The following is an 18,520-nucleotide window of genomic DNA, read 5'->3' on the forward strand; positions in this document are numbered from 1 at the left end:
TGTTTATTTTCAATTTTGTTTCATATAATCATGCAGTTTTTTGGCTCTTATATGTGTAGTGGTTAAGCACGTGGGATCTGGAATGCAACCTTGGGGGCCACATTCTGACTCTACCACTTGCTGTGTGATCTTGGGAAAATTATCTCAGTAGCTTAGTTGCCTCATCTGTAAAACAGCAACAACAATAGTTTGTTGTGAGAATTAAACAATTAAGTATGTGGAAAGTCAGTATGATAACAGGGCCTGCCTGGCACACAGCGAGTGCTCAGTAACTATTATTATCATTATTGTTATTACTATTCTGTTAGGTGTCTGATGTTTAATTCATGCTAATCAAGGCTCTTGGATGTTGGCTCATGCTTCCAGAATGGTGATAGGTATTAATAAGAGAAACTGAGAGTTATTAACTAAGAAATATTAGTCAAATTTGCATATTAAGCCAAATAACCTATATCAGGGGCTGAATTAAAGCGAGTTATTTGAAGCGACAAAAAAGGCTTCCTGAGATGATATGTACTTTGAGTCTTGCAAAAAAGACAACCGGCAAACAATGTAAGAGATTACAAAATTGTTTCAGAAGTAGACTGAAGAAGAAAGGAAAACACTTTTCATTAGATAATGTAATTCATCTCAATAGCAAGCAGACATTTTGCTTTTGACCAGCAGTATATGGTTGTCAATAAGGGTAGGAAGTCCAGAAACCAGAGATAAGACACCTAGGAAATTCTTCGTCTTGCTTAGATTCAGAAGGAGCTGCAAAGCTCTGCAGAAGGTGTTAGAGGACTAGCTGAGGAGTGGAAAGAGCCCAGTTTTCAGTCACCGACAACGGGTTCTGATCCTGACTCCAGCACTTCCTGGATGTGTACCCTTGACCACATTACTTATCTTGCTGAGGCCCCATTTCCTCATCTGTGTAATATATTCACTGATGTGAGGACTGAATGAGATAACGTACGCAGAACCCCTAACAGAAAGCCTGACCTGTAGAAGATACTATTGTTCATCCCAGGAGTTTCAATTTCACATCATAAACAAAACCGTTATTTTCTATACTACTCATTTGTCACTTATTCTTAGACTACAAACAAATTATTTTGTATAGCTGCTCTGTGGTGTTGAATTCTTGACTTATTTAATGTGAGCCTCTCCTTAAATACACTGTGAGTTCTTTGAAGTCAAGGATCATGAACAAATTTCTATCACTCACTTCAGGTGCACACAAAGAAGTAGGAAGAAGGCATGGCCCTTCACTTCTAGAAGTTAAGACATATGGACAAATACATTCATCATCAAGAAATATATGACACAATTAATCTTACATGTCTTCAAAGTGGTATAGAAAATTTATAATCTGTCTCTCATTTCAAAATTAGTATTTCATGATACACTCTGCTGGTCAAATAAACCACACAATGTTTTTATATTTGGGACAATGGGTCCATCCATTCTTCCATCCATCCATCTATCTATCCATCCATCCATCCATCCATCCACTACTTAACAAAAAGTTATAGAAAATTTATTATTTTCCAGGTACTCTTCTATGCATTATTTCAGAACTCTAATGATTTAAAAAATTTTGCAATATACAATAGTTTGCCATACCGTTCCATTGACAGGATCTGTGGCCTGAAAGGATAAAAATGGGGCCAAGTCTGCCATTCTTTCTAATCCTTTGGTGCCAATCTGATTTCCTTCAGGTGTAGTTGTAAACCAGGTGCCTACATGAACCTCCACAGGAGTGACCGTTTGAACTACCTCTGGGAGAGGTTCCTGGATTTCATTCTTATGTGCCATTGCTGACTGACTTTTGTGACCTTTTCCTGTGGAAGTTCAAGTAAAATCAAACAAAACAGTATAATTATAATATCAATTACATAAATTATTCATTAAATTTGACACAGAGTAAGCTACTTCAGACACTGTGGCATAGAAATTCTAAGTAGTATTCATCAATTATATTATTTCTCAAGAGGCAAAAGTATCAGGTTATGAATATCTTAATCTTGGCACTTGAACTTTGGCTAGATTCCCACCACCTCCCCCCAAACATACAAATGCATACACAGCTCACTCTCTATGGCACAATACCTATTCTGGTCAATTTCTGTACACTATTCAGTCTTGCTTATATATCCCTGGATTCCAGATTTTGGGTTCCGTACCCTGGTTTTTAAAGCCAGCCTTTTCTCCTATATATTTGTCAAACTTTCAGACTCCTTCTTTTGACTTACTGGACTATAGCATGCTAGATTTTTAACTCTTCATTCCTATGATTTTGTCATTTTTGTCAGTCATAGATAAGAAACATCTTTCTTAAGCTCTGAATCTGGAGAACCTTAACAATCAGGCATATCCTTGGCCTCTCACTGAAGGAGAGGATTTTCACAGTTTAATTACTACATTGATAATCATCTGATACATACTCCTTCCCTATCCCTCCCCACTACCATCCATTTGGAACAGAAAGTTAGAACTGAAGAAAATCTCATGGAATTCTGTGAATAATACCTCATTTCCCCTATCAGGATAGATTTACTCCCTTTGTATGAATAATAATGAGTAATCTGTAGATGATATTTGCCTGTGTTATCAACCCTCAATGATGAAGTAAACTCAGACCCAGAAACAAACTACAAGCAAAGATAGTAAAGGATTGTTAACTCCAGGAAGATTCTTCAGATTCAGACCATGAAGTGTGCATCAGGGCATGGATCTTGGCCTAAGATGCAGACTCAACTAAGGGAGGGAACCAAGGAAGACAGATACATCAAGCTAAGCCTTTCCATTGTCCCTGAGATTTAATTTGGACTTACTTATATTTCCAGAGAATTAAAAAAGAAATAAAAGATAGATTTTTAAAAATTATTTAGAATGAAACTCAGAGAGCCAAAGTGAAAGAAATAATGAAAGAGGAGTAAAAGGTTTCTAATATATGCTCAATTGGAATTTCAGATGAAGAAGAGAAAGAAATGGATGAGAAACAATATTTGAAAAGATAATTATTGAGAACTTTCCAAAATCAATGAAAGATACTAATCTAAAGATTCAAGAAACCCAATGTGTTCTCACATGGATAAATAAAATGAAATCTACAACTAGTTAAATCATATTGAAATTATAATAAGAAAAGAAAATATTTAAAGGCAATAAGATTGCCTTTCACAGCAACAACAATTAGACCGACAGCCCACTTTTCAACAGCAACTTTGGAAGCAAGAAGAATATGGAGAATTTTTGTCAATGTACTGATAGAAACTACCTGTCAATCTAGAATTTTATACCCAGTAAAATTATCTTTTAAGAATAAGGACCACATAAAGACATTTTCAGAAAATATCTGTTATACAATAAATAGACTAAAATCTCCAGGTAAAAAACAAAAATTGTCAAATTGAATTTTTAAAATATCCACCTATACATTGCTCACAAGAGACGCATTTAAACATAAACCACAGGAAGTAATATAAAGTGTGGAAAAAGTTATACTTTAAAAGTATTAAAGTATAGCTAGTGTAGCTATAATAATAAAAGCAAAAGAGACATTAGGGCAAAAAAGAATCCTTGAATAGAAAGTCAATACACACTGATAAAAAGTTAAGCTCACCATGAAGATATAACTACTCTAAATTTGTATCTAAAATCATATCCTCAAAATATAAAAGAAAACCTGACAGAACTATAAAAAGATATAATTATTTCAAAAATACAGAAATAAAGATTAAATTATAAGGAGGACAGCACTGAATAGACTATTCTACTCTTTCAGGAAATTTAAACATACTTCTGCTGAATAAATTGATATAGGTGATTAAAAAACCCATAAGGACATAGAATAGGAGTTGGCAATTGACCTGTGGGGTAAATATGGCTTACTGTCTGTTTTTGTATAGTCTGTGAAGTAATAATTCTTTTTACATTTATACAAAATTAAGAAAATCAAAAGAATAATATTTTGTGACACATGAAAATTATATTAAATTCAAATTTTAGTGCCAATAAATAAGTTTTATTGGAACACAATACAGCATGCTCATTTGAATAAGTATTGTCTATGGGTACTTTTATGCTATACTGGCAGAGTTGAGTAGTTGTGACAGAGACCACATGGCCCACAAATTCTAAAATATTTACTATCTTGCCCTTTACTGAAAAGTTTGCTGAACTTGGATACATATTGGACAACACAAATAACAAGTTTGATCTCATAGATATACAGAGAATATTGTACTTGATAACTTCAGGACATGCCCTTTTCAATCACACACAGAATTTTTAAACACTTGATCATAGGTGAGGCTATATATCATGTTTCAAAAAATTTCAAAAGGTTAGTTTAAAATCAATTATTAAAAAAACCCATGGAAATACTTCATAGGTTTGGAAATTTAGAAACAAGTTTAAATAACTTCTAGGTCAAAAAAGAAGTCATAATGGAAATTAGAAAATATTTAGAACTGAAAAATAGCGAAAATACTACATATTATATCTTATGGGATGGGAGCAGGCACTTCTGGAGTGACAAGTACGGACATTTGAAAAGCCACTCCTCCATCAAAACAATGAGAACACTGGAAAAAAGGATCAAAATCAACTTTTTAAGAACTCTGGAAATAAACCAAAGAATTGCAACAATCTGAGAAACAATTCAAGAAAACAGCTGAATGTCAGCAAGAGCAACTGCCTCGTGGTGTTATAACTTGCCCTATTCCCAGCCTCCAGCCTCCCCCATCTCCAGCTCCACAGTAGCCTTGAAAAACCATAGCCTCAGAATCACAGTAGCTATAAAAACCAGCAGTCTAGCAGCCACTGGAGGGGGCAGATGGGCTCAGAATTCTCCCTAAAAACTCGAATTCCAGAGAATTGCCATTGACTTGTCTGAAAACTCCCTAGAAATCCCCACCCTCACCTGAGTCAGAACTCACTCACTGTAAACAGTCTTTTTCTGGGGCTCTTGTTGAAACAACCAGCAGCAATTGTTTACAATGTGGCTGCCTGAGGAAACAATAACAGGGCAAACAAGATGCTGATTGAAAATTTTAAAAAGAAAAACTAGAGGGGCTGGCCCAGGGATGTAGTGGTTGGGTTTGCGTGGTCTGCTTCCATAGCCCAGGGTTCACAGGTTCAGATCCTGGGCACGGACCTACGCACCGCTTATCAAGCCATGCTGTGACAGGTGTCCCACTTACAAAATGGAGGAAGATGGGCACAGATATTAGCCGGGGCTAATCTTCCTCAGCAAAAAGAGGAAGATTGGTAATGAATGTTAGCTCAGGGCCAATCTTCCTCACACACACAAAAAAGAAAATATGAAAAGGAAAAACTAGAGAATGAGATGTCCATAGGGGACTTTGTAAAACTCTATTTGCCTGGGAATCTAGAAGGCTGCATGCACATTCAGGACTGTACTCATGCCCAGGAAACACCTGAGAAATACTGAATCTCTCACCTCTGGCTGACTTTGAGGCTAAAGCTAGGGTCTAAACTGCAAGAGTGATGAAGGCATGCCCCATTAAACACACAAAGCCCCTTGGCAAAGGCTGGAAGAATTTGGTTTGAGGCATCTAAGGAAATCCTGGTCCAATCACTAGCTGACCACTAAACTAACTGAGCAGAGACTTCAGTGACCACAAGGACCAAGGAAACAGACTTCCCAGAATAAGTTCAGGAAAGTCACTAACCAAACAGCAACAACAGCAAACACTGAGGGGATCTTATTTCCAGAGTTGCCACAAAATAAAAAAGATGAGAATAAACATGTTCAACAAGATTTCAGGATACAAGCTCAATACACACACACACACACAAAAATCAATTGTATTGGTAAATACTATCAAAACAATCCAAAAATAAAATTAAGAAAACATTTACATTTATAATAGCATCAAGAAAAATAAAATACTGAAGAAAAATTTAATAAAACAAGTAAAACAATTATACACTGAAAACTACAAAATAGCATTGAACAAAATTAAAGAAGATGTAAATAAATGGAAAGACATCCCATGTTCATGAAGTGGGAGACAATATTGTTAAGATGGCAACACTCTCAAAATTTATCTACATGTTCAATGAAAGCTCTATAAAAATCCCAGCTGCTTCTTTGGGGCCAGCCCCATGGTGTAGTGGTTCAGTTCGGTGCATTCTGCTTCAGCAGCCCGGGTTCACAGGTTTGGAACCCAGGCGTGGACCTACACCACTTGTCAGCCATGCTGTGGCAGGCATCCCACATATAAAGTAGAGGAAGATTGGCACAGATGTTAGCTCAAGGCTAACCTTTCTCAAGCAAAAAACGAGGACGATTGGCAATAAAAGTTAGCTCAGGGCTAATATTCCTCAGCAAAAAAAAAAAAAATCCCTGCTGCTTCTTTTGCAGAAATTGACAACTTGACCCTAACATTCATACAGATATGCAAGGGACCCAGAAGAGTCAAAATAATATTAAAAAAGTAAAATAAATGTGGATGACTCACACTTTTCAATTTCAAACTTACTGCAAAGGTATAGTAATCAGGACAGTGAGCTGTTGGCATAAGGATAGACATATAGAAGAGTGGAGTCGAAATGAGAGTCAAAAATAAACTCTTACATTTATGGCCAGTTGCATTTTGACTGGGGTGCCAACCAATTCAATGAGGGAAAGAATTGTCTTTTTAACAAATGGAAAAGAATGAATTTGGACCTCTATTTCACACTATATATAAAAATTAAATGAAAATGGATAAAAAAATCCCAAATGCAAGAGCTAAAACTATAAAACTCTTAGAAGAAAACACAAGAATAAATTTTGTGACATTGGATTATGCAATGGTTTCTTAGATATCATACCAAAAGTATAAACAATTGAAGGGAAAAAAAATACCTAGGAGCATGATGCTGGAATGTACATGTTCAGCTTTGTAAGAAACTGCCAGACTGTCTTCCAAACTGGCTGCACCATTTTGCATTCCCACCAGCAATGAATAAGAGTTGGACTTCATCAAATAAATTGGATAAATTGGACTTAATCAAAATGGACTCTATCAAGACAGTGGGAAGACAACCCACAGAATGAAAGAAAATATTCACAAATCATATATCTGATAAGGAACTTGTATCCAAAATATACAAAGTATACTTAAGACAACAATAAAAAGACAAAAAACCCAATCAAAAATTGGGGAAAGGATTTGAATAGACATTTCTCCAGAGAAGATATACAAATGATCACTAAGCACGTGAAAAGATGTTCAACATCATTAACCATTAAGGAAATGCAAATCAAAATCAAAATGAGATACCACTTTACACCCGCTAGAATGGCTACAGAGATACAATAACAGTGTTGGCAAGAATGAAGAAATTGGAACCCTCATCCGTTGCTGGTGAGAATGTGAAATAGTGCAGCTGCTTTGGAAAACAGTTTGTCAGGTCCTCAAAATGCTAAATACAGTTGCTACCTGACCTAGCAATTCCACTCCTAGGTATCTACTCAAGAGAAATGAAAACATATGTCTACACAAAAACTGGTACAAAAATGTTCATAGAAACTTTATTTGTGACTTCCAAAAAGTGGAAACAACCCAAATGTCCATCAATTGATGAACGGGTAAACAAAATTGGTATATCCATACAATAGATATTATTCGACCATAAAAACCAAGTACTGATACATGTTACAGCATAAATGAACCTTGAAAATATTATGCTAAATGAAAAGAGCCAGTCACAAAAGCCCACATATTTATGTTTCCATTTATATAAAATGTCTAGAATATGTAAATCCATAGAAACAGAAAGTAGATTAGTGATTCCAAGGTGCTGGGGGGAGCGGAAATGACTGCCAATGGTACTGGTTTTTGGGAGGGGGGTGATGAAAATGCTCTGAAATTAGATAGTGAAAATGGTTCCACAACTCTGTGAATATACTAAAACTGTTTACTTTAAAGGAATATTATGGTATGTGAATTATATCTCAATAAACTTGATATTAAAACAAAATTTCTAGGACGAAGCTAACAATACTTGGAAGGAAATTTATAGCCACAAATGCTTATATTAGGAAAGAAGAAAGCCTAAAAATTAGTGAACTAAGTATCCACCTTAGGAAGATTAAAAAGACTAGCAAATAAACTGAAAGAAATATGAGAGACTTCTATTTTTGTCGGGTATGTGGCAGCAGCATAGTTGTGAATTTTCCCTCTTCTCCTTCTGGAAATCATATGAAGCAATAATAACAATGAAAAAAATACAGAAATTACATTTGTAGAAAAACTAGGGAAACCATCAAACTTCAATTGAACATAAGTGCTGCCAAAAGCAGAGCTGAAGAGCAAGCCCACGGGGATGGATGTAGAAGTGCTACTGGAATGAACGGGGAGGAGGAAAGTGTAGGAGCTCATAGATCTCAGAATTTTCCAAGAAGCAAAATTCCAAAAGGCCAGTATCCCATCCTGGGAGAAAATTGTGCGGCCAGTATCTAAAACGAATGGAGCAGGATCCCGAATGAAATAGAGAGAGAAGGCTTGGAATGTGCCAGAGGTATGGGTAGAGGTGGTCCTTACATGGCAGTTCAGAAAGCACTAGTAAAATACAACCTCTAAAAGTAAATGCATCTAAGAAAACAAACAATCTAATTTAAAAATGGACAAAAGATCTCAACAGATGCCTCAGCAAAGAAGATATATGGTTGGTAAGTAAGCATCTGAAAAGATACTCAATATCATATATCATTAGGGATTAAAATTAAAACAACTATGAGATACCACCACATGCCTATTAGAATGGCTAAAATCCAAAAAACTGATAATACCAAATGCTGACAAGAATGTGGGGCGACAGGAACTCTCATTCATTGCTGGTGGGAATGCAAAATGGTACAGCCACTTTGGAAGACAGTCTGGCAATTTCTTACAAAGCTGAACATATACATTCCAGCCATCATCCCTCTAAGTATTTATGTAAATGAACTGAAAACTTATGTCCATACAAAAACCTGTACGCAAATGTTTATAAGCAGCTTTATTCACAATTGCCAAGAACTGGAAGCAACCGATATATCCCTCAGTAGGTGAATGGATAAACAAACTATGGCACATCCATATGACAAAATATTATTCTGTGATAAGAGGAAATGAGCTATCAAGCCATGAAAATATATGGAGGAATATTAAATGTATACTACTAAGTGAAAGGAGCCAGTCTGAAAAGGTTACATACTGGTTGATTCCAACTAAATGACCTTCTGGAAAAGACAAAACTATAGAGACAATAAAAAGATCAGTGACTGCCAGAAGTTCAAGGTGGGGGTGGTTCAGAGTGGGGGAGAGGAGGATGAATAAATGGCACACAGGGGATTGTTAGGGTGATGAAACTATTCTGTATGATATCGTAGTGGTCGATTCATGATATTATACATTTGTCAAAACCCATAGACCTGTACAACACAAAGAGTGAACTCTAATGCAAAACTATGGACTTGAGTTAATCATAATGTATCAATATTGGTTCATCAACCTTAACAAATGTACCACACTTTCAAGATGTTAAAAATAAGGAAAACTCTGAGCTGGGAAGAGAGGGAGTATATGGCAACTCTCTGTACTTTCTGCTCATTTTTTCCGTAAACCTAAAATTGCTCTAAAAAATAAAGTCTATTCATTTTTTTAAAAAGTGACTGCTTTGGGGCCAGCCCGGTGGTGCGGTTGAGTGCACACACTCCGCTGTGGTGGCCCGGGGTTTGCCGGTTCGGATCCCAGGCGCGCACCGACGCACCACTTGTCGAGCCATGCTGTGGCGGCATCTCATATAAAGTAGAGGAAGATGGGCACGGATGTTAGCTCAGGGCCAGTCTTCCTCAGTGGGAAAAAAAAAAAAAAAGAGGAGGATTGGCATCAGACGTTAGCTCAGGGCTGATCTTCCTCACACACACACAAAAAAGTGACTGCATCCCCTTGGATGCAAGGGCTGTGAAGAAATCTGCAACACACCATGCTGGAGGCAGAAGTCCCTTGGAACCAGGTTAGGTTCTAGGGGAAGAGGCTACCCTTATACCAAGTCCTCTTGCATCAACAAAAGAGAGAGCCTTCAAGCTGGGAAGTTTGGAAAGCTATGGGGATACTTTCATTCACTTCAACTGGGAATCTCCTGCTGACGCTAAAGGAAAATCTATTTCACTAAATTTTGAGTAACCGAAAAAGGAATTCAGTTTGCCTCCATACAAGGTTACTGGTTACTGTGGTGAGATGTGTGAAATTGACAAAAAAAGATTAAATACGGGTCTCAGATCATTAAAGGTAATGAGAAATTGAGAAAAATTTGTAACGCATGAGATACAGTGCAATTTAGGAGTTAGGTGAGGGGACTCAAATCCTAGCTCTAACACTTACTAGCTGAGAGACCTTAAGGGATTTATGTAACCTCTCTGTGTCTCAATTTCCTCATCTGTAAACGAGATTATTAAAATATCTATCTCACAGGATTGCTGCAAGGATTAGCTGATTTAATATTTTAAAGTGTTCAGGATTGTTCCTGGTACACTAATACACATATCCTATATATAAAGATCTCTTACAAGTAAATATGAAAATGATGAATATCCCAATAGTAAACCAGGAAGAGATGTGAATAGAAAATTCACAGACAGAAAAAAAAAAACTTTAAATATTTAACTCTCTAGTAATCAAAGAAATGAAAATTAACATAATAAGGTCTATCAAATTGAATAAGATTGAATAAGATTAAAAGAATGAGAAAATCCAGCATTGGAAAGGGTAGGAGGAAGAAAATATTTTCATACTGTGCTGGAAGTAGGGGCGTAAATTGGAAATGTCTCTGAGGAAATCAAGTGTGTAATTTAGATTACGGTAGACACTGTTGATTGCTTACCCAACTATTATCCACCTTCTTTTTCCCCTACTAGTCATGCTCATCTCCTGAGAAAAAAAGCCCAAAATGTCAGCTACTTGTTTTCTCAGCCTAGGTCCCCGGCCAGCTATAGTCAATGAGGTACAAGGAGAGGTCTGCTGGTGAGGTTGGGGGAGGATCTGGAAATATTTTCCTCCCCGATCAAGAGAGACACTTGAAAGCTCTTGTGTTCACTCTCTTTCCTTTCTGCTTTGGAAGTTACTATATGAAGACCTCATGCCTAGAGCTGGTGTGGCCTTGCAACTCTGAGAAAAAGGTCAAGAGAATTACAGAGATGCCTACTCAGAACCTTGACATCATTGATCCGCTCAACTAATCCTAAAACGGCAGCCCAGGCGTTAGAGCTAACGTTGTATAAGAGTACATAATGACATAGGAAAATGCTCATTATTTATTGCTAAGAGAAAAAAGCAGTTCGTGAAACTGTGTAATGCCGTGATTCCAGTTAAAATTGATATATATGTATGTGAGTATATATGAATATATGCATTGAGAAGTATAATAATGATTTAGAACATTTATTAAGCACTTAAAAACTTCATTAAATCCATTATAAATTGAGAGGCTTCAGTTATTACCTTTCTTTGTGATGACAATCTCAGACGGTGCTGTTTCTGATTTTTGCTGAGAAATTGTGTCCATCAAGTCTCCGCTATGAGGGCTTGCTGGCATTTCAGCAGGAGGACAAACAGGACCTGAATCGGGACTACTGCTCACAGCACCATTTGCAAAGAGAATCTGAAGGAAAAGAAAAAGTTCTCAGTGTTCTCAGAAGCAAGGAAGAGACTGGTTAACAATTAGCACTGTGTGTCAAACTGACATAGGTTAAAATTAATCCAAAGAAGAAATGCTATTTGCAGACGTCCAGACTCAGCATTCCAAAGCATGTTATAGAAGGGTAGATTTGGAGCTCAGAGACAATAACTTAATAACCAGCACAGTAATATTATTCTATGTTTTCCATTTACTTTCCATTTTGTTTCTTTTCTTTTTATTTCTTGTCTTTTATTGGATTGACTTGAGTTTTATTTTTTTTTCCATTGTTCACCCTTCCCCCATGCAATTAGGAAATTATCCACTCTATTTCAAATTTTTTAAAACTACATTTAGAACTTTATTACATATTTAAATGTTTAGTTTCTATCAACGTCTTCCTTGTACATATAGTATCTATAGGTACTACAGATACATCTAACCAGTATCAGTATCTATAGCCTCCCAATGAACATGACAAGAATCACCACCAGTGTTGCTAATGAGAAATCTAATGTCCATCTTGTTATTGTTTTATGGGTAACTGGTTCCCTTCAGGAAGCTTTTGGGATTGTCTATCTATGCAGACCTAAAATTGCATTATGACATATCTAGACGATCTTTTAAAGATAATTAGCATTAATCCTGATTGGGACTTGGTTGCCCTATTTAATCTGAAGTATTTTTTTTTTAAGCTCTGGAAAAATTCACTGTATTATTTCTTTCATTATTTTCCCCATTCATTCTCATTATTTTCTTCTTCTGGAAATTCTAATATACAGATCTCTTTTCCACATCTTTTAACTTTTCTCTCCCTCATAATCCACCCCCCTGTAATCTTTCACAATTGTTATTTTTAATATCTAAGAACTCTTGTTTTTTTCCATAGCAACTTTTTAAAATTGTTATTTTGTGGACTGTTAACCTCTCAAGTCTCTGTCTACATTACTTTTACTCTCTTTCAAGTTTTCTTGTTTAACTGTTTACTCATTTTTAGGTGCTATTTCTTTAATTTATTGAATTTTGTAATTTGCTTTCATGGGTGGATTTTTCCTCATGGGTGGTGACTCTTGGGTGCATGGTTTTACTTCTCATCAAGAATCCCTTTTCTCTTCTTGGTGGTGCAGTGTCTGGTCATAGGCGCTCCTTCTCTGTGATCACCGGGGAGGGATGGAGCAGGGCGTATGGCTTCTGGATATTATGGTTTCTGGTTCTCATCCGCCAGGTACTAGTGAGTTACCTGGGGCACTGTTGCGATTTCTGAGCTCCATCTGTGAAATGTCTGTGTTAGAACTCCCATGTTGGTTTTTAATTTCGCTGCAAGCTTTTTCCTTCATGTGTTTTAAACTTTGCTCTTATTTCTCCATCAGCCTTATCTCAGCCGACTTGCATTTTCTAGGAATTCTCCCAAGCCTCTGATCTATTGATGACACACTTTGTTGTTCTCTAGTAGTGTTGTGAATTTATTATCTAAAAATATTTTTCTATTATTTTAAGGTGCCTCGAGAGGGAGCAGAGGTAAACACTGTGTTCAGTCTGTAATCTTGTATCATATGCAGAAAGATAAGTTTATTTGTATCCTGGATTGCATAGATAGTTTTTTCTTCTAACCATACTGTTCTTTATTTGTCATTTTAAAGTATCATTTCATTTTCAAACGAGTTGTTCCTCCTCCCTGTCAAAATACTGTTCCTTACCCATAGCTTGTTTGTAAGCAGCCCCTTCATAGCTCTTTCCTTTGAAGCAGGAAAGAATAATTGTCTAACACATTCTTTTACCTGTGTGGATCCATCCAACATGTATTTGACAACAGTGCCTTGACTGGTGATAACTCTCGATGCCTCCTGCTCCGCGGGTGGCATCACGGTTTTGTAGAACTCATAGTGTTTCACCTTCTGGGGGTAGCTCTGTCGGACCATGATGTCCCACACGGGTTCCTTGTCTATAACATATTGATCTTTAAAAAAAGAAAAAGCTTTACTGTGAACTGGGCAATGCTATGTGGCTGGGATTTTATCTTCTTGCTTAATTTTTTTCATTCTTTGTCTACATCTGAATAATAGGGCAGTTTCCATGGCATGACAGATGTCTCAGAGTACTGGTTATTTGCTGCCTTTGTTATAGCCAAATGTAATAAATAAGGTCATCTACAAGTACTTAATAGGTACCTTCTCATGTATCAGCCATTCTATCTAATGAAGCCCAGGACATCTCAGGGCAAAATTAGGAAAGAAGCAGAGTTTTGCTGTCTTAGATGTTCCCTCTTCTCTCCATTGGTACTTTTCTCTCACTTTCAGTAAGCTCTCACCCCTGGATAGGCAATGCTCCCCTAGTGTCCCTTGGTTGTCTGGAGCCCCAGAGGAAGTTACTCACTCAGGCTTGCCCTTCCTAAATCATTCATCATCTTTCAACGTTAACATAATCTCCCTTTCTCGAGCCAAATCCAGAGTTTTTTCAGGGTTCTACTCTCAGTGGCAATCAAGGAGAAAAGCAACTAATAAGTTCCTTCAAAAGAAAGCATTATTATTACTGAGAATTTCTGGCATACGGTAGCCACTCAGTTTTTGCTAACTGAATAATTTTCTCTTCTCAATTCATAAAGTGGCTTATTAACATATAATGATGGAATTTCGAGGACTATATCAGGCTGGTGGTAAAATAATTTGAAATGAGGGCCCTTCATGATACCCCTCAAGTCACAGAAGTAATAATAATGATAAAATAATAAACATTTATTGAGATATTTCTATATGTTAAATGCTTTGTATATGTATCTTATTTGGCCCACCTCAACAACCATTTAAGGTAGACCCTTTCACTTTCCAGAGTTCTCAGATGAATAAATGGAAGCTTGGAAGGGTTATAACTTCTCCAAGGTCACACAGCCAGTAAGTGGCAGAGCTGGGATTTGAACCAGGTCTTTGCTTAACAGTTTTCTTATGCCGTAAAAACAACCACTGCTACCACAACCAAAAAATAAAAACAAAAACCTAACATTGGAATAATATGTTCCAGATTAGAAAGTATTTTCTCATTTAATACTTATAAAAACTCTGTTTAGTACATGGCCTTATTTTATAAATGAAGAAATTACCTGGAAAGGGGTTATGACTTGTCCAGGGTCACCCAGGAAAGAACTCCAGTCTAGGTTCTTTCTCCTTACACCATGTGACCTTCTCTCCCTATGTCCACAGCTGACCCTGATGAAGGTATTGGTACTTCGGCATTCACGTTGTAATTATGTTCAGATATGAATTAGGATATTCATAATACATGGGAGGTTTAAAAAAGATTATGTGCTCCAGGCAGAGTTATTATTAACCACATTGTCTACTCTGACATAAGGATGAAAATATCAGACTAGATAATGAAACTAATGGAAAAGACAGGTGAAACAAGTATTAAGCTGGTGTTTGATAACAGAATCAAGTAAACAAGCAAACAAATATGTCCTTGAACTTGAAAACAGTATCTCTCTCAGTTCACTCATAGCATCTTTGACTTTGGAAGACCCTTATGGCCATCAGTCTTTGTAGCGCACACGCTCGATTCCATGGAAAACCTGGATCACCAGGAATCCTTGGAAATTGAAACAACGGTCCATGGTCTATTTTTAATAATTCAGAGATCCTAATTAAAAGTAAAATTGAGACAAAATAGATCAACTACAATGGTGAGTTTGTGTTTTTTTTGACTGGCAAATACACATGACATTGAATTATTTTTCAAATATGTACACTTTTTCTTTGATAGATACACTTTTCAAATATGGTGTACATAAGGGTGCTATAACAAAGAAGATATTTTGTTGTGAAAAAATCAGAATCCACTGATATAACATTTATCAGATGAAGAAACGTGGTCCAGAGACAGTGAATAATCTAAAGGGCCATATAGTTGGTTAGAATTCAAGTCCCAGTGTAGTGCTTGCTTTGTGGCACCTCCCTAATTCTACCGCAGTAGTGAGTCCCCATCTAAACGATATTCAAATTCAATCACCAATGTGGATGCCCTATCAGGTTAATTGAAAAAGTCCTACTTGTACTTATTTATTCATCTTAATAGGTTAGGAGCCATGTACAGAATCCACAGAAATAACAGACCTTCTAAAATTATATGGCGGTACCTGGGAACAGGGCTGGCTTTCTTCATCCATTTAACCTTCAATTATCTCTACCTACTTTGTGTTCACTGTCTTTTGTTTTGATCAGACCAGCAAAGTGCTGTACCTGTGGCCCTTTCTAGAGGTAGGAAGATAGGGCCACACAGTAAGAGCACTGGCTTTGCCATCCCTGGACCAAGAATGGCATTTTTTCTCTGTCACTTAGGAGTTGAGTGACCTTGGTAAGTTACTGAACTTCCTGAAGCCTCAATTTCTTTATTTGGTAAAATGGAATTATTAGGACTTAGCTTATTGTAGTTGTATTTTGTCATGTATGTTAAGTACTTAGATAGTGCCTAACCCAGAGGAAGTACTCAAAAAGTGGTCATCATTCATTAGCCTATTGTTCCTTATAAGCAACAAATATGTTTAACTGGTAGGAAAATACACAATTTCAGTGGTGACTTAACTGTTTTCGATAGCACTTTCTGCGCCCTGACTTGCCGCCCCGCCCCAGCTAGCACTCACCTGTAGACTCTTGCCCAATGAAGGTCACTAGGAGCCCATTGGGGCAGGACACATTTAGGTTTCGGAAGGTGGGAACATAAAAAGTCTCTTGTGAAACAGGTTCTGCTTCTACTTCTTCCTGTAAATAATTTAACATGTGAATAATTGCTTGTCATTTTCTAAATGAGCTATTGATTTGTTATGACTAAGCAAGGACTTGCTGAGTGCTTAGGGTATGACTTGCCCAGGACTAGTGGGCCCTGCAATGGAGCTTATAAGGGTGCATGAGTTTTCTTCTTTGTACAATTTATATTCTGCTTGTAGAATGGCACACAGACATGTGAAACAGTTAAATAATAGTACCAAGTGGTTGGCACATCTTTCCTCAGACAAAGGAGGTATCAAAGTTAATGAGAATAACTAGGAAAGGATCAGGGAGGAGTTGGGGCCTGAACTGGGCCTTGAAAGATGCCTCTGTTTGCATGTGTAGGCGTAGAGGCTGACCAATATCCCCATTACCTTCTTTGTGTAATTCTTGCAGTTTGGATGCTAAAGACATTACGCTATCAGGATGTCTCCTTATTTTTCTACAATGAGCATGCGTTGCTTTTGTAGTAAGTAAAAACAATAAAAGACAATAAAAAGTTCTTTATAAATTAATGAGGGTTTGGGTGTGTCTACTTAAAAAAGTCTTAATTAATTTTATGCTAACTATGCCTGAATCCCTTGTTCGGTTATATAAACTCCAGAATTTAACTTATTTGGTTACTTCCAACCAATCCCTAATGATAATCATTTCAGTTTTTCCAATTGGCTCTCTTTTATTAGACACTAAAATCATTTCAACTGATCCCCCATTGCTGGAGCTTTAATTTATTCTAACTAGTCTTCTACTGTTGATCATTTAGGTTGTTCTGCCTTTGTTACTAACGAAGAATAAAATACGAATAGTTAATTGAAAATCAATTAAAAACACAAAGCAAAATTAAGAGGAAAAAGCTTATGCAAGTCTGTAAAATGAACAATAATACTCAAAGACATGAACACACCATGACAAATCTATCATTATACACAAAATCAGTAATATCCCCCACCTTTCCATTATTGCCAATTTTTAAAAATGTTGTGTGAACTGATTGGTTTGCTACCAAATTGCTTTCAGCTAAAATAATGAATTACCTGGGGTTATTTTGCTCAATACTTGAATATTTTTACTTAACGAGGTCAAGTGTCCTAGCTTGGGAAAACTCAACTAGTATAGCTATGTAAATATGATGCAGAGGCTAAGTAACATTCAAACCCCATAACATTTAAAGAGCCTGGGTCTGAAATCCAGGTTCTTGATCACTTTTTAACACAGTTTTATCTTCTAATAAGTTGAGTATTTTTACATTGTAGAAACCGTACCACTGTACTAGTAAATAGCAAAAGAGTCAAGATTGGGTAGGTAGTTTCCTTCTTGTTCCTCTTCTAGAACCTCTTTTGATCTATATTCTTCTATTAGGAAAATGTTTAGAGTCAAAGCCGATGTGTTGTGTGTGTGTGTGTATATGTGTGTGTGTGTCTACATTTGGTGAAGGGTTGGAGGTAGAGGGTGGACTAGTGACTTGTACTTTAGTCTTGTCGAGTTTTTAGTACATCAATATCTAAATCCAAGTCTACCAAATGCAAGTGTTTCCACTGTTTCGTTAGAGATCCTCCTCTTCCAATTGTTGTTTATCTCAACGGAACTAAATAAAGTATTTGAAATAAGGAACGGTAGAAAATTGACCAACCGAAAGCAAAAACACCTAAGAACCAGGGTGGAAAAAAGGTTGAACTAGTCTTTCTGAGTTTAGAATGAATGACCTGAGACAGTTTGTATACGACAATACGTCTCCTGGCACGGGAATTCAACTCTTGTGTGCAAATATCTTCTTGTCCATTCAAACTTGACACTTCAAGGAATGTTAGTGAATCTACGCAATAAAATGTATGCACTGTAATAACACTATTGACATAACTCACGATTTTTAAAAAGTTAACATTGAAGCAGAAGAAGAGTTTGGGAATTATGGCAAGGTCCATTCACCTTTTTCTCTTCTTCTTTCGGGTGTTCCTCTTCTTTAAGAGATTCTTTGGGTTTTTCTTTGCCTTTTGTTTTCCCTTTTGCTTTGCCTTGAGGGACAGTCACTATAACAGGAATTACTGTTGGAGTAAGTGCTGATGGGATATTCAACATTGCTTCCAAATTAGGATCCTTATCCTCTATAA

General features: G+C 36.7%; 1 protein-coding gene across 1 annotated transcript in view; it reads right to left on the reverse strand.

Annotated features, from left to right (window-relative positions):
• SPAG17 (sperm associated antigen 17) overlaps positions 1 to 18,520 on the reverse strand; it is a 194,160-nt gene that overhangs the window by 43,385 nt on the left and 132,255 nt on the right. Inside the window, exons 25-29 of the mRNA XM_058538916.1 lie at positions 18,339 to 18,514; positions 16,289 to 16,406; positions 13,437 to 13,615; positions 11,484 to 11,643; positions 1,606 to 1,823 (exon numbers count right to left, since the gene is read on the reverse strand). Of these exons, the coding sequence (XP_058394899.1) occupies positions 1,606 to 1,823; positions 11,484 to 11,643; positions 13,437 to 13,615; positions 16,289 to 16,406; positions 18,339 to 18,514 (851 nt within the window). The remainder of the gene's footprint in view (positions 1 to 1,605; positions 1,824 to 11,483; positions 11,644 to 13,436; positions 13,616 to 16,288; positions 16,407 to 18,338; positions 18,515 to 18,520) is intronic.

This window comes from Diceros bicornis, chromosome 4 (assembly GCF_020826845.1).
Source record: "Diceros bicornis minor isolate mBicDic1 chromosome 4, mDicBic1.mat.cur, whole genome shotgun sequence".
Lineage (NCBI taxonomy): Eukaryota > Metazoa > Chordata > Mammalia > Perissodactyla > Rhinocerotidae > Diceros > Diceros bicornis.